At 27.5% G+C, this 26,906-nt stretch overlaps 2 protein-coding genes across 4 annotated transcripts in view; both read left to right on the forward strand.

Moving 5' to 3' along the window:
• The first annotated feature begins 3,118 nt into the window (after positions 1-3,118).
• The window catches only part of LOC119677757, a 74,840-nt gene continuing 51,052 nt past the window's right edge, over positions 3,119-26,906 (forward strand). For 2 of the 3 annotated variants that reach the window (XM_038089243.1, XM_038089245.1), the window contains exon 1: positions 3,438-4,172. In XM_038089243.1, the coding sequence (XP_037945171.1) occupies positions 3,974-4,172 (199 nt within the window). In that variant the 5' untranslated portion in view covers positions 3,438-3,973. The other variant, XM_038089244.1, reaches the window with a different exon arrangement.
• Positions 25,165-26,395, forward strand: LOC119677759 (proteasome subunit beta type-4-like). Its single transcript, XM_038089246.1, has 4 exons — positions 25,165-25,343; positions 25,421-25,492; positions 25,561-26,062; positions 26,127-26,395. The coding sequence occupies exons 1-4, from the start codon at positions 25,228-25,230 to the stop codon at positions 26,280-26,282; spliced, it is 846 nt and encodes a 281-aa protein (XP_037945174.1). The 5' UTR covers positions 25,165-25,227; the 3' UTR covers positions 26,283-26,395.

Genomic DNA, 26,906 nt, shown 5'->3' on the forward strand with positions numbered 1-26,906 from the left:
AATGCAATAAATATTTTTTAATATTTTTTTTAGAAAAAAAAATTAGAAATTCTGAAACAGAGATTTTTTAATTACGATCAATTCAGATTTAACAAAAAGTAATTGATTTTTGATGGATTTGTGTCTGTGTAGCTTGGTGATATCCAAAAAATCACGAAGGTATGGCCGTATAGTAAGCTTCTAGAACAATATTATTTCTTACATCAAAAATCAGTATTTGAAGTTATCAAACCTTATTAATAATAGTTTGACTTAATATCCACATTTTTCCCATTAAGTTTTTTTTGGTGTATTTAGCAGCGTTATGATACCTCACAATTGAGATATCCTTGGAGAAAGTATTACAAGTTATTAAGATTATGGATAAACCTAGCAATTTAATAAACTTTAGTTCAAGTCTTTTGATCTTATTCGGATAAAAAAACATAAAAACATGTTTAAAATATAGAACTTCAGAGTTAATATATGGAATAGATCGGAAGTATTTAAGATAATATCGATTTAAACGAGACATTGGGCAATAGAATAGGAGGTAGACTGGACCAGGTCTTATAGATCTTGCTTACCGGTACTTATGTGTCTCATTCTTGCATAGCGTGTTTACCGGCACTCGAGGCTTATCCATATCCATTGGACGCCGAAATCTTTATTTCATTCAAGAATACTAAAATTGGTTAGCTTTTTGCTACTAAATTAGTAAATCCGGTAATTACTAGGAATGTAGAATCAAAACCGATTGTTTTGTTTAATTGGAGAATATTCGATATATCATCTACTTCACCTACATGCCAAATTATAGTTCAACAAGTCGTTTTCTGAGTGTTTCTAGTCACATACAAATCTGCGTAAAATTAATCCAAAAACATTTCCATATTCTAAATATCAATTACCTGATACCTCGGAATACAGTAAGGTTTACTACAGATCGGTCTGCTAACTAGCGTTTAAGATTTCACGCGGAGGAACAGTGCTTTTCTTTATACATTAATTATAGAAATTGTGGAATCCGATCCTAAAGACAAAACTGTTAACTGATGTAAATTTAAAAGGATAAAACCAATTTCTATGTGTTCAAGGTTCTTGCGGGAAATGTGGTAACCTGCTGCTTTGTCACTGCTATCAAACAACCATTATACTTATTCCATCTATTTTTTACGACATATTATATAAAATGTTAAATTTTGAGGCAGACATATTATGGCAAATGTCAAATTCTACAATGAAGGCATAAGAAACCAATTTGTGTCACCATTAAAATTTTTTAGCACCAGACTAAGCCTCGCATCACACCAGGCCAATTGCTATTACAAACTTGCCACCGAAAATAATGTTGCAGTAAAGCACACAGGATTTTCCGCACTGTGGAATGTTGCAGCTAAGCGTACACAGAGCTCTTCTATGGTAAAAACAGGTGAACGGCACGAAACGGCATCGACACTTATCGTTTACATACGACTTATCGGTACAATGATAATTACTCCTAATATAGTCCCAATTTGGTTCGGCATAAGTTTGCCTCAAATGAAACACCTGCGCACTGCGGAGAGGAAAGTCCTACATGACTAAGTTTACACACACGCAAGTCCATTGGCCACCACTACTCTACGAATTTATTCACTGTACTGTTAAAAATGGATGAGTATCAGTTATCTTTGGCATGCAGACATCTAGCCCGTCACCATAATATTTCACCTGATATTCTACACCCTAAAAATTTATCACTGAGCTTCTCTGAGCTCTTTCCAATAGGTCAAGCCAATCCCTTGCTATCTGTACCAATGAAATTGATCCTTCTCTCAATACAATTCCATTGTACAATTGCGAATATAGTAATATGCTCCATTGATTAAATTCTTAAAAAGTCTTAATCCTTTATTAAGTACTCATCATCATCTAGATGAATACTAAGCTAAATACTAAGCTCCTATTTTTTTCCTCTTAATTACTAGAATGTGATTATAGCTAAAATATCTTAACAGTCTGATAACTGAGATTTTTTTAATTTGTTTCTAAGAGCTGGTTTCAATGGATCGTAGTATGTTTTCACTGTTTACTTAAGAGGTTTAACTTACTAAGTAAATTTCATTAACAAAGAGCTTTCGTAATTTTTAGCTCGTTTAAAAATAATGCAAGAAATATTAAATCATAAATGTCGAATGCAACCCTTAAAAATAAATTTCCCACAAGGGATATTACCGAAATATGAAATATTTGCATATGTTTTGTATGTAAACAAACAACAGCTGAGCTGTAAACAAACGTACAGAGAAAGTAAGTGTTTAATAAAATTTTTGTTTCATTTAATTGCATATGTGATGGATCTGTAAAACTTATATGTATATATTAAAGGTTTAATATGTCAACTATATAATTAATTTTTTGTGTGATGTATTATTGAGTTTAATTTTTTTAAAGAAACAGAAGCTCTCTTAAAACATTCAAAAAACTTTATGGCACATAAGAGTTCTTTCTCATACAATAAGTAACTTATATTAATGGAAACGACAAAATTCGAAAGTTACTTAAGCAACTTACTAAGTAAGCAGTGGAAACACTGCATTAAACTCTTACTCTGTGGCTTCCAAATAGCCGATTGTTACTTTCACAAAACGCATACCTTTGGCAACTCTAAATAAGGGTGACATTATGATTCAAGCGTGATGAAAATAAGAAGCACGTGTCTATATTCGGAAGTAGTTTATATTACCATATATATTTTGTATGTTAATAAAATAGTTGTCCTAAACAACTAAAAATCCAACGCGAAAAAAAAGGAAAAAAAAATTAATGATCATTATATCAACATTTAAAAAAAAGCATCTTTATCTTTAGCACATCAATAAAATATAATGCACATCACAGAATTATGATGTGATTCTTTTTAGTTCAATTTTATAGTACAAAAACACTTACTTTGAAAAAAAATGTACGTTTACTTTCATTACATAGTGTTACTATCAAGCTGCTTATCATATACTCTCTCTTACTCTATCTCTCTCACTCCGCTCTGTTTGGTTGCATCGAAAACGCAGTTGAAAACTTGCTTTTAGTTTTATTTTTATTTTCCTATTGACAAAGCAACTGCGTTATTGTTTGTTTTGTTTAATACATGAGGGTGTGTTACATGCCCTTACCCACATACATTTGTTTGTGTATTATAATCAAATCTATACTGAAAACGTAGAAAATCATATGGCTGGCAATAGTTAAAACAAATCACAAATCAATATTTAAGAGACCTGAGTCTTGTGAGATCATCACCTTGCTCATGCGTTGTTGTTGGTTGTTGGTTACAAGTAGTTTTCTTAAGCCACAGCGTTGTTGTTATTGTTTTTGCGCAATGTGTATGGTGGTGCTATGGTGTGGTTCGTGTTTACCCGTTTGATGAAAGAAGCAAAACGTTAGCTACGTTTCGGCAGCAGCTGAAAAAGGTGAGATCAGTTTGAATTTGTGACTCGTGGTGTTTTGTTCGTTTATCGGATGTTTGTTGTTAAGCAGCGAGACGTGAATCGCATTTAAACGATTCCGGCTTAAATGCTGGTTGAAAAAATTAAACAAAAAGAAAAGTTAAATTTTATTTTATATTTTATATTGTTTTGTGGTAAAAAAATATTGAAATTTATTTGTGATTGAATAAAAGCTATAAAGGAGATGTACGTATAAAGTGTGATAAATGAGAGATAAAAAAAAAATATTGATGTAAAGAAAATATTGTGACAAATTTTATGGAGAATTGCAAAATTAGTTTTGTTTGGCGATTTTTTTGTTTTAGTTTTTTGGTCTTTGTTAATTGAATTGAAATTGTTAAATTGTTTAATGAGTTAATAAAAGTTTGAGTGCAGCTTTATGTAGCGTATAGCGTACATTTAAAATTCGTTTAACTTTAGTTTTTATTAAATTTTAAATTATAATTGGTGTATTTAATTAAGCCAAACAAGCAGAAATAAAAATATTCAAACAAAATAAAAAAAAAATGATTTCACAACACAGCTTCAATAGTTGCATGCGCAGCAACAACAAAAACATAACCAAAGTCTACAACAACAATAACAAAAACAACAACAACAACAATGTAATAAAGAAGTTGTTTGCGATTAAACTCACATTTGTTGGCATTTTCACTCTATTGACCCTGACAAAAGTCAATGTGCAGGGTGCTGCAATTTTTACAAGTGAGTACATATTTAAAAACTACATTAATATATAATTTTAATATTTGGCCTTAATTTTTGTTTACACAACTCTATTTTATATGAAGTAATTAAATGAAATTAGTTTAATGTGCAATTTTGCAATTAGTAGGTGTGTGTAAAAAAATAAGTTGTCAAGAATGTGAAGTAAAGTTTTTATCACTCAACCTTTGTTTATTGTTATTACTGCTACCGTTCAGGGTTGTTTGGGTTGTTTTTCCTTCTTCTAAAACCGTACTCTGTTCCCATTGAAGAAAGGAAAGAGAGAATTATGAATTGCAATTTGTAAGAGAAAATTAATTTCATAATTTACTCTTCCTCTTCTATTATTTATTATTTAAGCTGTGTTTATGTGAAATTGATTTTTATTGTAACTCAAACAGAGTTTCGCAGTCATAAAAATAATAAAATAATTGAAAATGCAATGTTTTTGTTAGAAAACAAATGCGTGGTTAATTTTTGTCATTATATTTAAAATAAGACTTTTATATTTTAAATATAATAAATAGAATTTCTAAATATTAATTATATTAACATTACGGATTAATTGGCTAATCCTAGAAAGTAGCAAAAAATATTAAAAACAAAAAAATAATTATTTTTTTATTGTAATTAATAACAAAATATAAAATCTTATAACTAAGATAATAATAAATAACAAAAATAATTTTATATTTTCTTTCTTGTATTAAATAAGATATTTCTAATTAGTTAATAATATTAGAAAAAAAATAAAATAATTGAAAAAGCAATGATTTTGTTAGAAAAAAAAATTCGTATAAATAAATATAATGAATAAATAAAATTACTAAATATTAATTCTATTAACTTTATGGGTTAATTGGCTAATCTTAGGAAGTAGCAAAAAATGTTAAAAACAAAAAAATTATTAATTTTTTATTGTAATTAATTACAAAATATAAAACCTTATAACTAAGATATTAATAAATAATAAAAATAATTTTATATATTCTTTCTTATATTCAATAAGATACTTCTAATTAGTTAGTAATATTAAAAAAATAAATAAAACAATTGAAAATGCAACGAAATTGTAAGAAAAAAAATGCGTGGTATATATTTTATATTTAGAATTAGATTTTTATATTTAAAATATATAATATTTTAATAGCTATATATTTAAAATTCGATTTTTATATTTAAAATATAATTTATGACGAAATAATAATTATATTAACTTTACGGATTAATTGGCTAGTCCTAGAAAGTAGCAAAAAATATTAAAAAAAAATAAAAATATTTATTTATTGTAATTAATTACAAAATATAAAATCTTATAACTAAGATAATAATAAGGCCGTGTGCGAGTTCGAGTAAATTGAGGTAAGGTTAATTGAAATTTCCTAGGAATTTTTAGCACCTCACTTCTGTAAATATTTATTTATTTATTTATTGCATTTTTTTATAATTTTTAGTTAAAAGTTTTCAAATTTATTTATTTATTTATTAAACATCTCATAAAATTTTCATCTAATTTGCCCTACTCGAAATTCTGGTAAATAATACCAGCATTCGCTGCCATTCCGACATAATTTATTATTTCCCTCAATTTACCATCAATTTACTCGAATTAGCATACGGCCTAAATAATAAGTAATAAAAATAATTTTATATTTTCTTTCTTATATTAAATAAGATGTTTTTAATTAGTTAATAATCTTAAAAAAAAATAAAATTAATAATTAATTAATTGTTTTTAAAACGGGCTTATTGGTAAATTGTTTAAATAATACACTTTTTTCAAATTAGTTATTAAAAAACTATTTATTTTATTTAAACCTTTAGTTTCTATTTAAAAATTTATTCTAAAAAATTAATTATTTAAACCATTTACCAATTAGTACGTTTAAAAACCAGAACTATTAATAAATAATTTGGTCACTAGAATTATTATAAAAATAAAATAAACATTATTTCATATTATCTTTATTATATCAAATACGACATTTCGTCTATAATCTATAGTTATCAGAAAATTGAACCCAATAGTTATAAAATAAACTATCTCAAACTATATAGACTTGTATAGTTTTTATTTTGCGACATATAGCAGTATGAGATCAAAAACCACTAAAAGATAGAATAGACCTTAACAATTTATATGTAAAGACCAATTGCACAAATACCGATCCTGTAATCAAGGGAAAAAGAAGAAATTTAAAAGTCTTAGTTCTTTATATTACCTTTACAAAATATGTGAAATTGATACATGATATTGATATTGACTGTTTATTTTGTATAAACATAATTTTACTGGAACCAGGAATGGAAACACCTATGTAAAAATGAAACATATGTATATATGTTTCTAAGGAGTGTTTTTATATAGTCTGCATAAAAAGTGCTTAAATTCGTAATATGAAAATGATTTATGATTAATTTGTGTTTTTTTTGGATACTTTATACACTTAATGTATGACGTTAAATTAAAACAACCGATGAATAATGAAAGAAATAAGTGAAGTGTAAAACTTCAGTAAGGTTAAGAGATAAGATTTCTGTTAGGATTATGTTGTGTATAATATCACAAAATAGAGGAATGGATAAGTATCATCTCATCGATAAATATTTAAAGATCTAGAAAATAGCTGCTCATATCATTGGAGTATGATAGCAAAAAGTCATCTATTCTCTCCAGTGGGGAAATTGAATAAAACGTGTTTTTAGGAAAGTCTTCAGTTCTTTTGGATATAAGATACTTTTGGAGAAATAAATGCCAACAGGTATGCCACTTATGCGTAATATAGTCACAAAGTATCTTTATTTTTAAAACCCGTTTCGTTCTTTTGGTAAGAATTGATATCTCTATCAGATTGTGAATAGATTGAAGATAATGTAACGTAAGAACTCTTAAAAGTAAACAATAGCTTTAACATTAAGTAGATTTCATATAAGCAGAATGGTTTTTAACTCCATTCGATATGTTTTGTTGATTCGTTTCTAATAAAACTGTACCCGCAATTTCGGTTCGGTATAGCTGTCTAAGCTGTCCCGTGATATTGACACAGGGCATAAAAATCTATCGGTTTCGTTGACTTGCTCCATGTTTTGTTCATTTTATCAGTAGGTTGTTTTTTTTGTTATTTAGGTTGTTATTAGTAGGTTGTTATTTTTTATGAATCAGGCCTTCCATAAATCTAGATATTTCAGTTGATATTCTTGCATAAACACCACGCGTACGCAATAGTTTATCTTATGTCAATCCCGAACTTAGTGTTTCTTCTACGTTTACCTTTGTGGATTAAATATGGTGTGTATCATTCATAGTATATCATAAAAATTGTTAATAATTCCTCGATCTTCACATGATTTGGACGAAGTGTTTTGAGTTTTGTCTCGTTTTCAGAGCGCTATTCCAAAGATTGCTGGCTAGCTTGCTTCCTATACTTATAAACCCATATCTCGTTGGTAGTTAAAATATGTTGCATGAAGGCTCGGTTTATAGAAATTCAGAAAATAATATCTTTAACACTTTTTTCTCTTTATGTACCTTTGGATTTCAGATGAGTTGTATTGGCACCAGGGTTTATGCATTTTAATCAATTATGAAGTTATAAACGGTCTTATATGACTTGGCTACTACTTAAGACAACTTTCTAGGACTGATATAAGAGTTTTAAGTGCAGGCTGAACTTTAACAAAAATAAAAGTAATTATAAAAAATGAATAATAAATTAAAATTTTTTATTATAATAAATTAAATAAATAATAATAAAATAAATAAATCAAAAATTAATTTTTATGTTTCCAAATTCCAATTTAATAAGCTTTGCAATTAATTTATACAAGTTATAAAACATTTGGAGTTATATTTTATATAATATTTTTGTTCCATTAATTATTTTTTCTGTCCGCATAATTTAATTTATTAAAATTTAACTTACATTTAATTTAAATTAAATTTTATTGCTGATATCCGTTCCACTAAAAACTGTCAAAAATTCTAAATGAAAAAAAAAATAATACTCACAGACCTGGAAAAATAATTCATAAAACTGGTCTTATTAAATTATATTTAGCAGCTTTTGCGGGGCGAGACGATTAAGTAAAATCGGTTCTTGATATTATTTTTGTCGCTGCCCGTCCCACATATGCCATTTAACAGCAGCAGCTGTAATTGCGGTCTGTGCTAAAAACGTAGCTTAAACCGGTTAATTTTGACCGTAATTGACCGATGGTGTAACGCATCGTTGGCAGCTGACAGACCAGAGATGCGCTAGGAGCATTACGGTCGGTGCATTTACGAGTGCGCAATATAAAAACTAGTAGCGAACAACTGCAAATGATAACAAACAAAAAAAAATTAACAGATAGAAAAAATTATCTATCAGCCATACACAGCCATCAGATAAAGGTTTCTAACTCAAAGTGTAGATTGTGGAGGTGCTATAGTGCCAAGTGGAGCTGCAAACAAAGTTTCGAAATATGCATTTAAAGTACATTTGTGTTTATTTTTTTTTTAGTACCAGCACATTTTTGTTGTCATAATTTATTTATTTAGCTGCATTGTATGTTAATAATTTAGTTTGATAATTATGAACACCCGAGACCCATGAAAAAGCGCGCTTTAAGGTAAGACATTAACCTGCTTTGTACTTGTGATAACAATAAATGGCGGTAAAATGTATTATATGTAAATGTACATATATATATTTATACATTTATATATATATACGAAAATTTTCATATACATATTGTTAATTTAAGATACAGTTTCCTTCATTCACAAGTTGAACAACTTCTTTAAAAGCTTCATTATTTAGCATATAACAAGGTATCAAAGGTGACTTTAGTAATAAAATCGTTCAAGCACATCAGATAAAGTCAGTAATGGTGGCCTCTACAGAATTAATGATTTTAAGGCACTAAAAAGATTTCAATATCTGATTTAAGATTCACAATTATAATTAAATTCATAATAATAAATTTTAAATTACACAAAAGTACTATAATTTTATGTTACTTAAAATAGTTATTATTAGATCTTTATTAGCTAAATTTATCGTTAGAAAATACTTTCAATACTACTGATATATTAATTCGTAATCCATGTTTTTGTGGAAGTCTGACGGCCATTATCGCCATTATAGTCGTTATAGCATTGATATAAATTCTTTTATTTTTTAACTCAATATATATAAATAATTTTATATAAAATTAATTTTATATAAAAATAATTTTATATAATTAATAATTTTATATAAAAATAAAAATAATTTTATATAAAAATAAAAATAGTATATAAGAATAAAAAAGTAATAATTTTATAAAAAAATTAAAGAAAATATTACATAAAAATAACAATAATTTTTTATATATATAAAATTTTTTTTTTTAACTAGAAGTAAGATATAATAATCTGTGATCTTAGAAGTTTTTATAGGTGCATATTAACATATCAACGCCTTGATATAAAGACTATATATATCTTTCTTTTTCTGTATATAAATCTTTCTTTTTCTTGTTCCTTTCTTTAAATCTGCACGGTCCAATAATTATTAATTGGTATTTTTTCGAATACTTTGTACACTAAATGTAAGTCAATAAATTAATTTAACCGATGAATGATGAATGAAATAAACAAATTGTAAAGTTTCAGTAAGGTTAAGAGATAAGAATTGTGTTAGGTTTGCATAAGCATGGATACATACCATTTTGTCGATATAGATTTCAAGATCTAGAATATAGCTGCTCATATCACTGGAATATGATAGCAAATAGTCATTGATTCTCTCCACTTAAGAAGTTGCATAAAACTAGTTTTTAGAAAAGTACTCAACTGTTGGAAGTTCAATATTAGATTACTAGAAAAATAAATGCTATTAGGTATGTACTTATGAAAATATTTACAAAAACAATGAACTCATTAATATTTCTAGAACTATTGAATTAAACTATATTACATATTTAAAGTAATACAAAAGATTAATTATAATCTCAGTTTTATGTTCTCTGAGAACCAGCATCCCCATAACCTTATGTTCTAATCTCTATTTTCTGTCACATATTATTATATAAAAAATTTTACTAGGTGCTGCTAGGTGTAGTGACTTCCGTTAATTTACTTGATCCGTTAAGCTTTTAATGAACTTGATTATCTGAAGCAGTTTTGTTTTCTTTCATATATTGTGTGGAGCAACCAGTTTGTCCATAAAATTTTTTGCTGCTTCACATCTCTGTAAATGTCGGAATACATTCGCTGTGAGTATCGAAAACAGAGAAGCAACAGATTTTTTCATCCTGGGAACAGACTGGTTGTTGGACACTGTGAACAGTGTCTGTTAAAGACTACAGTGGTAATATTGATGAACATTTTAGCTTCTATTTGCACTTTACAGTTTACGCAGTGTTTCTTAAATTGGGATTCTTACTTAAACCAGACTTTACTAAAATGTCACATCAATAATCCATTAATTTTGATGACTCTCGTAGCTTGATTTCATTTTCATATTAAACGTGCCACAGATATACGTTGAAAATTATATATTCTGAAAATATATTTCAAATAAAATATAATATAAGTGCATAGTATTATAGTTATATATATTATATTAACTTATGTTATATTGTTATGTATAAATATTATGTTAACTTGAATATTAAATTACAAAATTGTAAATATGTAAATAAAATAAAATTATATATCCAGCCGCCTTATCGTTGGCTGTTTTGCTGAATAAATCCTATTATTTACAGGTATTGTAAATTTCCTATTGTTTTCATTAAATGTTCCTCAGCTATTTATTTAGCTGAGATAGATGTTCGTTGATACAAGTCCATTTTCTTAAATCTGGTTGTATTGAATTTTAAAGGAAACAGCTGTTTTCTTTTTTACTACCTTCACGTGCTGGTAAAAATTTAACAGTTTGTTGGAGGTATAAAATTTCAGTGGCTTAACCCATGGTGTTGTGTTCTTTAAAATACCTACAGATACTTAATCACATATTTCGTTAAGTAAACATACTTTAAAATTCATACATACTCACGAGTATACAATGAAAATTAATCATTTTCAAGCAGATGTTTTAAACACTTAACACTTAAAAGATTGTTGTCGAGTGAATCCCCATTGATGACTTGGTAAAAATCTAACAGATGCTTAGATACTCTTGTGAGCTGAAGTTGTTTGTATTTTTGCTGCTGCTTCACCACGAATTTTCCCAAATTGTTTTTATTCTATCTTTGAAAAATACTTAAATATAAGCAAAAAAATAATACTAAAATCAATTAAAATCTATAATTTTGTTTGTAGATGATTTAATGAATTAAAAAAAAAAATCTTTTCTTGGTATAAGTCTTTAATTCACATATTTGATTTGTTTTTTTTTTCACTTAAATATCAGCAGATACATTAAACTACCTGTTATTCAAAGATATTGAAATATTAAAGTAAATCCCAATCACATTTTTTGAATTAACAAATCTTTTTATCTGTTTTTATCTATATCCGCTTACAAATGTTTATTCATGTGTTCAGTTATTTTAACACATGAATAAAGATATAACACATGAATAAAGATATAGATTTTCGCTACCTTTTTGTATTGTAAATATCCAGATATATTAAGAATAAAAATATAGCTACCTTTTTGTATCGAAAATATCCTATATCTGGATAAGATGGTAATTATTTCGATGTTATTAGAGTTCAAAGTTGCTAACTTTCTATTATGCTCACTCACTCACTAACTTACTTTTTAAACAGTTTTGATAATTTTAGGTTTTCAATAATCTGTTGTAATAGTGAAGATTAATATTATTTGTAAAAATAATATAATTTTCTTCGATTCATCATTTTATATCTAATATCCCTTTTAGAATTTGACTCGATATAAGAACATAGATTTTTTGCTAAATTGTGCTCTTCTATTAGGTCTGAATAAAATATAGCAATCATCCATATTTTTGCGATAAAGATATGTTATTGGAATTGGTAATTTTGTTAGCATAGATTGTCAACAAAACGAACTTTAACATAAAGACAAAGACAGAAAAAAAAATATGGAACTAACAGGTCAAAATTCAATCTTATACGTAGGCTTCTGTGTTTACGATTGTAAATATTAGTTTAGTCACTCATTCCATATACCTAGGCACATTAAATCAACTTATAGATAAAAACTAAACATCGTGAATAGTGCCAACACATCAAAGATAAGATCGCAGAAGTATAATTTGGAGAAAGACTAGCATAATATCTTGAGAGATCTCTAAAAACTAGTACTAATGTGAAAATTGGTACCTTGACATCGTGAGGGTCTTAGTAGTTGCGATTATTTCTCTAGCGATGCTGGCGATAGCGTAGCTAATGATAGTGCCACCCCTACCGCTAAAGTCTGGAAAGAGCAATGAATCTAAGCGCAATCTACAACTTTTTCAGTGTCTGTTTTACCAAGCTAGGTGCGGCATTACCGGGCGTCTGTATTTGAATCAAGCGGTTCGCTATACAAATGTGAATGTATATTTGCGGTCTTTGTACTTATCAAACATTGACCACATGTAGGTATGCGAATTAAATGATATTAAGGCATGAAAATAAACTCAAATTGATGTATCTCTCCATGGGGTAAGCAGGAACGTCCTGGAAATCTCTCTGCTCAAGTAGCAGTCAGTACATCGGATATGATGGTACTAAATTCACGCCAAAATATTACTGAGATGAATAAAACCTTTTCAATATATATGCTTCACGTGGAGAAGAGGACAGCAGTAAGTAAGTAAGTAAGAACATGAAAAGAATTAGTGGAACTCATAATCTCCAGTTGGCAACGCTTTTTTGGTTTTCTGATACTGGACATAGACGGGTCTTATTGTTAGTCTTCATTTTTTATATTTCATACAAAGAACGTTTTTTTAAATAAATAGCTCCACTCTTCCACATACTCCCCGTTCAACTTCACCAAACGCATGCATTCTGGCTTAGATAAACCATATTTTTTCCGCTTAATTATTGGAAGGAAGTTTTCGTATTATGGTGGAAATGTTCATCATTCATTCCTAAAAAGCGTGTAAAGTCTCACACTATGGCTTTTGATGTTTTACACCTACTCCAAAAAAAAAATATTAAAAAGATAGATAGTTGTTTCAATTGGACAAAATCGGTCAGCGGTGTCTGCTTAAATGTTAAATATGCATTAATCATTTCTGAAAAATCTTTGCTGTTTAAATGCCTTGCTTTTTAATGACTCCCGGGTTTCTATCATAATTAATTATAAAAGTAGTTATATTATACTTGTTAAAAGATACACTTACCTTCTGCTCAAAAAGTACCCGGATTTTGTAAATAAAACACAAATTTAAATTTTATTCCAAATTTATTTTATCTCCTTCAAAATATGCTCCTGCTGAAGCGATACACATATGCCAACGCTTAACCCATTCTTCCATACACTTTTCGTAGGCCCGTGAAGGTATGGCTTTTAGATCCTTTGGCGAATTCTCTTTTACTGATTCAATCGACTCAAAACGCTTACCACGAAGGGGCAATTTGAGTTTCGGGAACAGAAAAAAGTCGCACGGAATCAGATCTGGCGAATGTGGTGCCTGAGCGATGACAGTGGTGCCGTGTTTGCTCAAAAAATCGCGTACAACAAGAATTTTCTATAGTAAAAATCGCTAAATGCACTTGATGTAGTCTCACATTAACAGCTGCTGTAAACAAACTAATTGACAGATGGCGCTCAAATTTGTACCATATATCAAGAAAGAGGGTACCAACATAACAAAAATAAAATTTTTTGAAAAAGTTCTATTACTTAGAGAGTAGTTTACAAACAACACAATCCGGATACTTTTTGAGCAGTATCCAGATTGTACACTCAGAAAAATATGCCCTAACTACATACTAGTTAAATTGACCTGATCATCTTGTTCGAGAATTTTTAGCTGGTGTGGTAAAAAAGATATATATGCAAACCAACATGTGGGGTTGAACCAACATGATACGTCGAGTAAAAATATTTTAACCAGAGATTTAGTTAAAATCAGGTTAAATCAACCAAATTATTTTTCTGAATGTACCTATATATAGATTTCCCTTTAATAACTTGCAATATTTCTGTCTATTGCAATAAAAATAGCTCATAACATTCGATATCGTAAAGCACTCAATGAAAATTCTAAATATTTTTAATGAAAAACTTGTGTTCCAAAAATAAAACTTGATAATTTAATTTGTGTTAACATGTTTCCATTGACTAACTATTAACTAGCCAAGCCTTTGTCAAAGGTATTAGTTGCTAAGCTATTACAAGTTCAAATAGCAAGCAAAACGTGCCGTTTATCACATGACTGAAATAATATATCTCAACAAAGCTTTAATTTCAGATTGACGGAATGAAAATATTAAATCTGAAAATATTACTCGTTCATTAACAATAATTATAGTCATTTTTTTTCTTATAATAAATGAGTCTATCATATCTGGTTGTCGTCAGCCGAGTTGCCTCAATACGCGTGTAAACATCTTTTTTTAATTATTCATTTATAAATAAAACTTTTTGTTTGCTTAAAAAACACTGAATATTCATTAAATACGAGTATCAACTAGTTTTGCTTAAATTCACAGTTATTAAATAAGAAAAATTACTGGAAATTTTTGCATATTTTCGAGTTAATATATTTAATATTCCTTCTTTGTATTAATTGCATCTCATTTTCGACACGAAAATTCCAAAACAATGCATAATTATGTTGCGGAAATCTGAAATGGATTGATGTTTTTCTTGTTTTTACCGCAAAAACTTGGTATTTTATATGCATTGCATGCTCAACACCATGCTCTGATGATAGTCAATGGGTGTCGATGGTTGTCGATGGTAGATGATGGTAGTTTATGGTAGTTGATGGTAAATGTAATCTATTTTTTTCCGAACTTTTAACATCAAAACACAATTAGCAACTCACATTCCCAAGCCAAAAATTTTCATAGTTATAAACAATAAAAAAAAAATCTCACAGATACACTGTCTATGGATAAAGTTTGCTTTAGGTTACGTTTATATTTCAAACATTTTAAATAATATTAAAATCTCAAAATAAATCCGATAAAAAATATTGTATATAATAGGAGAATATTATATTTGTTAGCTATTTGAAAATTAATAATATTGAAATTTTGATAATAATTCAATGAAAAATATAGGATAGAAATTTAATTCTATTAACATATATAATAAATAATATTAAAGGATCAATATATAATTTTTAATTGGATAAAAAATATGAAATAATATAATATTTTGTAAATATACGTAAATAAATACCATTAAAGTAAATTAGATAAAAATATATGAGAAGAATATTATTTCATTATTATTTGTAAATGAATAATATTGAAATTTTGATATAATTAAATGAAGAATATAAGAGAGAAAAATAATTCTATTAACATAATTAAATAATATTAAATTTTCAATATAGGTATATTTTTCAATTCGATAAAAAATATAAAATTAAATAATATTTCGTAAATATTCGTAAATAAAAAATATTAAAATAAATTCGATAGAAATATATGAGAATATTATTTTATTATTATTTATAAATGAATAATAAAGAAATTTTATTGAAAAATATAATGAAGAATATAAGATAGAAAAATAATTCTACTAACATATATAATTACGTAATATTAAATTTTCAATATAGGTATATTTTTCAATTCGATAAAAAATATAAAATTAAATAATATTTTGTAAATATTCGTAACTAAATAATATTAAAATAAATTCGATTGAAAATATATAAGAAGAATATTATTTTATTATTAGTTGTAAATGAATAATAATATTAAAATTTTGATATAATTAAATGAAGAATATAACAGAGAAAAATATTTTTATTAACATATATAATTAAGTAATATTAAATTTTCAATATATAAATTTTAATTCGATAAAAAATATAAAATTAAATAATATTTTGTAAATATTCGTAAATAAATAATATTAAAATAAATTCGATATAAAATATATAAGAAGAATATTATTTTATTATTATTTGTAAATGAATAATAATATTAAAATTTTGATATAATTAAATGAAGCATATTAGAGAGAAAAATAATTCTATTAACATATATAATTAAAAAATGATATTTGGTAAATATTGGTGAATAAATAGCATTAAAAAAAATACTTGATATATTAAATATGATATTAAAATTTTGATATAATTTAATGAAGAATATGAGATAGAAAAATGATTTTATCAAAATATGTAAATAAATTTGAAATTTCAAAATAAGATTTAAAATAAATTTGATAAAAAATATTATATATGACAAGAATATTATATTATTATTTTTTATAAATGTTGTTATAAAAATTTTAATATAATTAGATAAAAAATATGAAAAAGATAAATTGTTTTATTAAAATTTTTAAATGAATAATATTTAAATTTTAAAAGAAACCTGGTACAAAAAATTTACAAGAAAAAAAAAATTATTTTATTAATATTTGTGAATAATAAACTATAGTTACTGGGCTTAGCTCGTTAATTTAACACATAAAATTATAAATATTTTTTTTAATTAAAATAAAATACTTATTAAATTGTGTTAAGTATTTAATTAAATTTTAAATTTTATACAAAATTATTTATATTATAATTATTTCGGTCTACTTCAGTGTACTGGTCGTAAGCCCAGTAACAAAAAAAAACTAATTGAATATTGGTCATAATAATAATTGATTAATAATAAACTATAAAAATTTTAAGTAAATTCGATCAAAAAAAAAATATATATATAAATTCGATTCATAGTATTTTACAAATAATTGCAGAATATTATTTAATTTATATTCATAAATGAATAATATTATAATATTGATATAATTTGAAAAAAATTTAAAACATAAAAAAATTATTTTATTAATACTATTAAAATTTTATAAGACAAGAATAATATTTTATTTTTATTAGTAAAATATATAATATTAATATTTTGTAATAGTTTGATAAAAAATATGAAATAGAGAAAATATTTTATTGATATTTGTAAAAGAATAATATTAAAATTTTAAAATCAATCCGTTTAAAAATTTATTAGCGGGGAAATATTATTTTATAAATATTAGTAAATTATTAATTATATTTTTCTTAAAATGAACCCAAATAAAAATATGTGAGAAAAATATTATTTTATTATTATTTATAAATATATAACATTAAAATTTCGAAATAATTTCGATTGAAAATTTATAAAAATGGAATATTAGCTGTTCTCTCAATCAAGTGATTGATAAAAAATATAATAGATAGAAAAGTTATTTTATAAATATTTATAAATAAATATTATTATAATTTCAAAATCTAAAAAAAAAAATTATAAAGAGATAATTCGTTTTTTAATATTTTTAAATTTATGAGATTAAAATTTTTATGTAATTCGCTAAAAAATATATAAATTCGGAGTATTATTTTATTATTATTTGTAAATAAATAATATTAGAATTTTGACATTAATCTGATAAAAAAGAAATGATTCTTATAAATATTTTATAAAATTTACTACAAATGTTTTAAAATAGATTCGATAAAATATATGTGTACAAATAAATTCAAATAATACATATATTAATATTTATAAATAAATAATACCAAAATTATAACATAATTCAATAAGAGAAGTCACAATAAATAATAATAAAATTTCAAAATTTTAAATATCAAAATTTTATTTTTATGGAATTTTATAAAATTGCAATAAAAAATATATATAAAAGAAAATTAGTTGTTAAATGAGATTAAAATGTTGTGGGCAGTTTAAATTCACAAACTCTCAAAATTCCACTGCATCTATTAAAAGTCACTATATGATGTGGCGTTTGTCTGAAGGTGTGATAGGCCCTTACTTTTATTGATAATGATGAAGCTGTGACATCAAAGCGTCAACACCGATCACTGCAGCTATATGATTACCATTTCTTTTTGGCATGAAAAAGAAAATATGGATGTAAAAGACATGTGATTTCAAAAGAATGGCGTCGTGATTTGGCTTTCAAGTCTTGAAGAAGTCTAAATTTTCTTGTAGGATGACATAAGCTCTCGTGTTTAGATGGATAATTTCTATGCTTTCGAAATGATTATCCATCACTTGGCAAATTATATCCAAGCTATTGCCAGCCTATCATCTGCATTTTCATGAAAATTCATACCACCATGTATCTAACTATATATTTTTTGAACATTATAATAGTATTTTTCAGATTTCTACTAAAATTAACATTTGTGTTCAATAGATTTGGGATGAAATAGAGTATTTTAGCATGAATCTCTTGTTATTAAATATAATCCATTAATTTTCTCTTTACCATTCTGTTTGGACGTCATAATCAATTACGAGTACCCAGTCAGTTTCCACTGCTAAATGCAGCTTTCCTCATCTCTACTTGACTCAGTAGTAATGAAGTTTAAAAATATACAGATAAACAGATAAACCTGCATGACCACAAGGAGATAAATTCTTATTAAATGACAATTTTTGTGGAAAATATCAAATTTCACCCACATTGTTCACATTGAATTGCTTGTTATTTCAAATTAAATATGTTTTATATAATTTGTGAAAAGTAGGTAAATTGTCAATACAAAGTGTGCTCTAACAGTTTAAACAAGCAGAGGTTAAAAATTTCAACTTTCTACTAAGAAGAGAGACGTATCTGTAGTTACAGTTTCTGCTGGCTTACCATTTATATTCCGAAAATAGGTCAAATGTGATGTGTCTAGCACGAGCTGTGCAACTATTAAGAAACAAAATGGAAGAAAAAATTGGCAGAGATGCCGTTGGAGTTAAAAGTATAAAATAAATAGTTGCAATAAAGGCCAAAACAACAACTATTGTAACAACAATACCAACAATACCAACAACTACAAACGACAAACGATAAACGACAACTGAATAAACAACTTGCAACATGTTCAAAGGAGGAACTTGACATGTTTTCCAGTTGTACAAAGTAAAAATTAAGGCTTTAAGTTTTATGTGAGCTTAGTTGAATTTGTTCTAATAAACACACTGCACTTCCAGATGCAAAAGAGCATAAGTTGTTGCATCAAAGTAGTACAGCATATGAAATCTATTTAGATAAGATAACACAAAACACCAAAATTTAACATTCGTGTTTATATACATAGTATATAAATTGCACATTCAACATTTTACATTGCAATACAAATAAATTTTTTTTATGGAGACACTCATAAAAGGATCTTATCTATGGACATTTTGCAGTTACAGCTTTTATATTTCTTTCTATTTCTTTCTATTTTATTATAAATATTTTACTGTTCAAGCCACATAATACAATATATTCGCTTTGATGCAGGAATATCATAAGATAAATCATCTTAAATTCCTCTCATCCTTTACTCTTTAAAAAACATCAACTTTTAAATTTTATTTAAGTTTTCTTATTGCCAACAAAGTTTCTTGTCAAAGGGCACAAATCTGCGATGAAGTAATTATGCACTTCCAAGTTGCAGGGCGTCTTAAGTGCTGAACTTTAAGTGGTTCAATGTATACACAGTGGCTCTTGGTATTTGTATAATAGGCACTTCAAAATTGAATCATGTTATAGATACTTTAAGGAAGATAAATATTCATTAAGATTGGATTTCAAAAGCTTTTTTGGTTTTATTCCTACATGAAATATTTCAAAAAGTTATTTAGAACAATTGAAATTATTATGAAACAAAAAAAAGTTAACTTTGGATAATAACATTAACACAAATTAGTCAAAAAAATCATACACGATATGACAAATCTTTTATTGATAGGATATCAGTGGATTGTTACTAGCCATAAGAATCAAATAACGTGCCTCGCCGCGACCTTTTCCAGTCACGTATATACACTCTGGTTAGTGCTTCTCAAATTTAACACTCCACAGGAGACACGGTCTATTTCTTCTACACCTTTCTTCCCCAACTACTGTTTTAAGTATCTCTTTCGCTGGAGCAACTGCATTCATTCTCACGACATGACATAATTTGCTGAATTACATCAATGTCGTAATAAAGTTGGTATACTTCCTTTCAGATGCGGTAGTCGATTATTTCCAGCGCTTCTTGATCATTTTGTGATAATAAGTATACACTATGCCATTCAATAGCACAGGTAGGATGACCGACCTATAGAGCATAAGTCTTGTTTGTTGTGAGAAAGAGAGAGAGCGAGCTCTATATACCAGTCCCCTACTGTTTACATTGTAGCACTTGTAACCAATAGTGATTCTTCAGCATGTCTGTAGACTGATATCGTTGTTGTTTGTTACGGCAGTGCCAAGATATATGAAATACACCGTTTTATTATTATTATTAAAAGAGTAGACGTGAAAATTGCCCAACAGCCGGTACTGCGGCCAGAAGAGACCTATTGTACCAGTTTCACTATTGATTAAACAAAGCCCCTTAAAGCTTTGTGAATAAAGTCTAGAACTAATTCTAGAGAAGAGTTCTTAATCTGTTCTGGTGACAGAAATTCTTTATGTAACAGGTTTCTTCTGTGCGTTATTAAAGCTGGACAGTCACAAAGAATGTGTATGGTCGTTTCCTCATCTTCGAGGCATAATCTGCATTCCGAGTTAGCAGATAATTGTAGTTTATGAAGGTGATATTTCAGACCATAATGACCTGTAATAAAACCTTAAATTACATTTTGAGAATTTAAGAATGTCTTTGTAGGAGTACGGTGTTATCAGTGCTTTGCTTTGTCTGAGTCCTGAAAATACACCGTTTTAGTTTTAGAAGAATATAAGTGATATTTTAGCTTAGATAAGTATCTGCAGGGACTCGGAATAGTCAAAAGAATACATGTGATACTACCTGTTATCTACAGAGACTCGTAGTAGTTAGAATAATATATATGAGGTTTGAGCTAAGATAAGAATTTGCTGAGACTGGTGGTGGTTAGATAAATATATATATATGTGTAACATTTTAACTTAGTCAAATATCTGCAGAGACATCAAGGTAAAAATGTTGTTGCAATAACAAAACAATTGTCGGATGTGTATGGAGTTGATATATTAATAGAACGTCAGTGGAAAATCTGGTTTTCAAAGTTTTGATCCAGCAATTTTGATGTTGAGGATGCACCACCTACTGGAAGACCAGTTGAAGCTGCTGAAAACAATTAAGTGATACAAACTGGTGGACAACAACTTATGAGATCACTAAGAGATTGAATTGATCTCTTAGGATAGGACATAAATTGTTAAATATCCTATTCTGCATGTCTGAATGTATGTAATACCTGTATATAAAAAAGTTTCATCAAGGGAATTGTGATACTTTATAGATTATTGTAAAAATGCAGTTTGTAAAGCATTTATAGTTCCCATTGTTATCAAGGTTTTTAGTTATAAAATTTATTACTCTATATATTCTTCCATATAAGTCGACTGGACTTAAAGCATTAAAATTATATATTAAGAAAATAAACAAAAAAAAATATGCATAAGATTTTTTGTGCTGAATCTTTCAATATATCCATAATATGCAGTAAAGTGACATTTTATACTTTCGTACTGTTTAAAGAATAATAATTTATTTATAAATAAAAACTCAATTGTTTACAATCGACGTTTTTAATAACAAAATTTATTCGATTTCATTTTGCTGTGCTCATTTGTTGCTTCTGAATGGCTCTCATGTGATATCAACACATGTTCAAGCCCCTGTCTGTCATCCTCTTATTTATTAAAAACTCGCTTTTTCATATGAATCGCCTGAATTTATTCACTTTTGTATTTTATTTTGTCACACTAAAAATATATATAAATTATGTATAAAATCATATATATGAAAAATTAATAAATAATTTGTAAAAAGGTTTGTTTTTGTTGGCCATATAATACATATAACCAGTTCTCACGAAAATGAACTGAGAAATATATACTATGTATAAAAATTAATGATTACTAATTTTTTAATTTAAATTTGGGATTAGAAAAAAATTGAGTTTTATTTTATTTTTTTTCCCATTGTGTATTATTATTTTCAATTTTTAAATATGCATAAAAACTATAATTCTCAGAAAATATAAATTTAAACAATAAAGGATGGAATAATTATAAAAAGACAGTTCACATGTAATAGAATGGAGCAATAAATTAAAGTTTGCAAAATACAAATATTGCAAAAATCTATTAATCTAAATAAAATTAAATTAAATCTTTATATTTTTTATTATAGAGAGTATGTATAGTTGTATGGTATATTATATAAATATATAAATAATGCAGTGCAATAGAATTTCACTTTATTCGGTGTTAGAGCTTTTCTCGATATTCTTTATTATTAATATTACTAGAACTAACACGCTCTTCAAGTGCTTGAGTGCTTGTATGGGGAATAGAATTATTTATATATTATAGTTTAGGGTTTCATTCCGAACCTTCGAGTGTCTCTTCTACAAAAGTATGTTATTTTGTAGTAGTCTCTATAAAATTTTCTTTCAGATATTAATATAGCTATTACTATTAATAAAAATAGAGGAGTATACTTAAAATTTTTTACTTAAAATATCATATGTTTTCAAAAAGTGTCTATAGTTCTATTTAATTTTTGAATAATATGAGAGATAAGGTTTTTCAAATTAAATTAGTCAGTTTTTCAATAATAGATTCGCTTTGACAACAGATTTATGAAAGCGTAATACGATGAACAGTTTATTACTGGAGCAAAATATAGAAAGCTAGAAAGCAGGCGCCCTAAAAACTCATTGATTGAAATTTATTTGGTGAATAATGAGGTAAAAATATTAAAAAATTTTTCTAATAATCAATAAATATATAAATCTAATAATAAATAATAATTACTTAACAGTTATACTAAACAGTTAATAATAAATAAATTTAAAATTCTGTGAAGAATTTTATAACTCCAAAAAATAGACCATAATCTGCGTACAAAATGTTACAAGAACAAATGTTGAACAGCACTTCATGATATATATACTATGTATTAACAATTTTATACGATGTCAATGCTGGTCACGTTCGCCGTATGCCAAATGGAATACTTACAGGAACATCTCTAGCAAAAAAAAAGATATTGATCCAAAAAAAGTTCGATTGAAATCGTTGATAAATGCTCTAAAAAGCTTGGAATACTATAGCAGAGAACAAGATGGATTCCTAATATTTGGAAGCACAAAAAGAAGATGCTTAAAGTATAGTACTCTTGCACCAATAAAAGAACTAAGAACTAAGAGAACTAAGAGAAAAATAGTTCTGAAATTTAATTTTAGAAATAGGTTCTGAAGAGTATTTTGATAATTTAATTGACAACAAATAACTAAAATAAACAACTACTAGGTGTACCGGTATAAAGAGAGCGTAAAGATACAAATGTTCCGACAGAGAACATTTGTTGTGAACGAGCCTTTATTGGTCAAAAGTAAATGACAGAAATGTTAAATGTTGCACAACAAACAATTTCTGACCGTTTAAAAGCTATGGGAAAGATCCAAAAGTGTGGAAAATGGGTGCCACATGAATTGAATGAAAACCGAAAAAACACTTGTGAAATTTTGCTTCAAAGACACGAAAGAAAATCGGTTTTGCATCGGATTGTTACTGGCGATGAAAAATGGATTTATTTCAAGAATCCTAAACGGAAAAAATATGGGTTAATCCGGGACAACCATCAACATCGACTGCAAAACCAGATCGATTCGGCAAGAAGACAATGCTGTGTGTTTAGTGGGACCAGAAAGGTGTGGTGTACCACGAGCTCCTAAAACCTGATGAAACCGTCAATGCTGGTCGCTATGAACAACAAATGATAAATTTGAACCATGCATTGATCGAGAAACGACCAGAATGGGCCAGAAGACACGGCAAGGTAATTCTGCTCCATGACAATGTACCTGCACACAAAGCAAAACGGGTTCAGGATGCAATCAAAACACTTGGCTGGAAGCTACTACCCTACCCGCTGTATTCACCAGACTTGGCTCCTTCCGACTACCATTTGTTTTCATCGATGGGACACGCATTGGCTGAGCAGCACTTTGATTCCTACGAGGAGGTCGAAAATTGGGTGTCTGGTTGGTTTGCTTTAAAAGACGAACAATTTTATTGGCGTGGTATCCACAAATTGTCAGAAAGGTGGTCAAAATGTGTAGAAAGCAATTGCCAATACTTTGAATAAAATGTTTTTTACTTTCCTATTAATAATTAGTGTTTTATTTTCACCAAAAAACGCTCATTTCATACCGGTACACCTGGTAGTTCAATCTTTTTGAAATTGCTTAACTAATAAGCAGCTCATATCGCATGGTTGCTAACATTAAAAATTTATCTATTGTGAACGACTTTTGGAAGTACATAAGAAATTTCTATTTATTACTTGTTTTGCAAATATAAGCCTAACAAAATCTCTGTTTTGTACAGTTTGGCGTCGAATATAGTGCTTAATTATATTTGTTTTTTTGCACTACTTTCGATGGCAACTCTGGACTAAATGGAGATTTTGAATTTAAAGTTAAAATTTCAAAAATGAATAATAATTCTTTGCAATTATTGATGAGAATATTTTATTAACTTAATTGTGAATAAAATATAATTTTTCATGCCTTTTAACAGTAAAATAATAAATAAAAACAATAACGTATTTGTTACGATTAATGACGACATGTAATACGTGTCGTTAACTGGAAATTTCGTATGTATTTCCAAAAACAGTTCACAATAGACAAATTTTTAGTCTTGGCAACTAGGTGATTTGAGCCGCTTTTAGTTAAGCAATTTCAAAAAGGTTGGGCTAAATAAACGAGCAGTGTTGTTGTTTCATATGTTATTTTTAAAATAAGCAGTTGTTCTTTTGTAATATGCTTACAAAAGAAGAGACCTACTATTAAACTGTAAAAATTCAAAAAATCCAAGCAAGTTAAACACAAACATTTGAAATTTTATTGATTCATAGAACAAAATAACTTTTATTTATATTTTAAAACTTTTTCTTGTTTTCAATTTCTCGAAAATAGTCTTAAAACGTCTTAAAAATGTTTGACGACATTGACTTGGAACAGCCTTTTAAATTCTTACCAGTTGCAGGAGCTGCACAAAGGGACGCAATTGCAAAGCTTTTCGCGAAGCGTTCTATTGTCCAGGATATTTAGTAAGTACAAAATTTACTCTTACAATAAATATATCTAATTATAATAAACAGTTAATAACAATTTATTTATGTACTAGTGGTACTCCTAGCCCAGTTCTTAATTTTGTGAGTCCCAATGCACCAAGTACAGCAGGTGTTCAGCATTATCAGTAAGTATAGAAAATTAATAAATTATAAAAGCAACCGCTTTATATAGATTTGTGTGTATTTTAATCAGTCAAACAGTTAATGGTTGTGCATCATGCGTTGCATTCAAATTCAATAATGGCGTAGTAATGTCTGCAGATACATTAGTCTCATATGGTACTATGTCACGATTCACATCAGTTGACCGTGTCTTTAAACTGGCTGATCGAATTATGCTTGGTTGTAGTGGAGAGTTTTCAGATTTCCAATATCTACAGCGAAACTACGCACCATGGTTCATGCAAAAGATATTTTATAATGAAATTCCTTATCCGGAGCAATTTTTCAAGCATATTACTGGTTTGCTTTATAAGGAACGTTGCAAAATGCGTCGTCTAAATATTAATGTTATTATTGGTGGTATTACGCGTGCTTGTGAAGCATTTTTAGGACGAATAGATACCCGTGGTACCCCGACAAGGGCAGAAGCTTGTTGTACAGGAATGGGACAGTATTTGGCTATGCCTCTAATAAAAGAGCGTTTCATGCAAAAACACAAACCTCCAATTAATAGGAAAGAGGCAATTAAATTGGTGAATATCATAGAGTTTCGATTACATTCACATTAATTTAAATTTTTGTTTTCTTTTCTAACAGATCGATACTTGCATGATGGTACTTCATTATCGTGATTGTCTTGCCATACGTAAATACAAAATGGCTATTTGCACACCAAAAGGAGTGGAAATAATAGGGCCTATCAAATGCCATGAAGACTGGTCTATAGCAAAAGGTGTTATTGGTTACAATTAAAATTTGTTGCCTTAGTATTGATAATACAGAGAAATACAAAAAAATTAATAGAGTTCATAATGTTAAGTAACTATTATTATATTATTTCGTATTAAATTTTCGATATTAGCTAATAGCACTGCTTCATCTTTTATTTATTTTAATCAGATGTTACTGAGTGAACTTTATTAATCAAAATTTATTTCTCAAAACTTTTCCGGTATTTAATTAATTTAATTTCAAAGGATGCCAAAAGGAGACTTAGAACTGTATTAAGCAGGAAAACTAAAATCATAATTATACTCTACACCTATGTCTAAATGGCAAAAATATTCATCCTTATGGAATGCTAGCAAAGATATAAAATATCTCATAGAATCCGATTCTCTCGGAAACAGGGCGCAAAGAGATGAAAAAAAATCTAAAGCATTTGCTGATTACCTAAAAGACGTGTTTCCACCAAATTCTGCAACAGAACCTAATGACTTTCCCACTCAGCGTCTATATTTACTACCTATTGACATGAATATTACGGTCAGTGACCTTGTTCAAATAATCACCAACAAGTTAGATTGCAAAAAGGTACCAGGATATGATAACATCTCACCCATCATGATAAAAAACTTACCCCTTTTGGACATAAAT

The sequence above is a fragment of the Teleopsis dalmanni genome, chromosome 2, assembly GCF_002237135.1.
Source record: "Teleopsis dalmanni isolate 2A chromosome 2, ASM223713v2, whole genome shotgun sequence".
Classification (NCBI taxonomy): domain Eukaryota; kingdom Metazoa; phylum Arthropoda; class Insecta; order Diptera; family Diopsidae; genus Teleopsis; species Teleopsis dalmanni.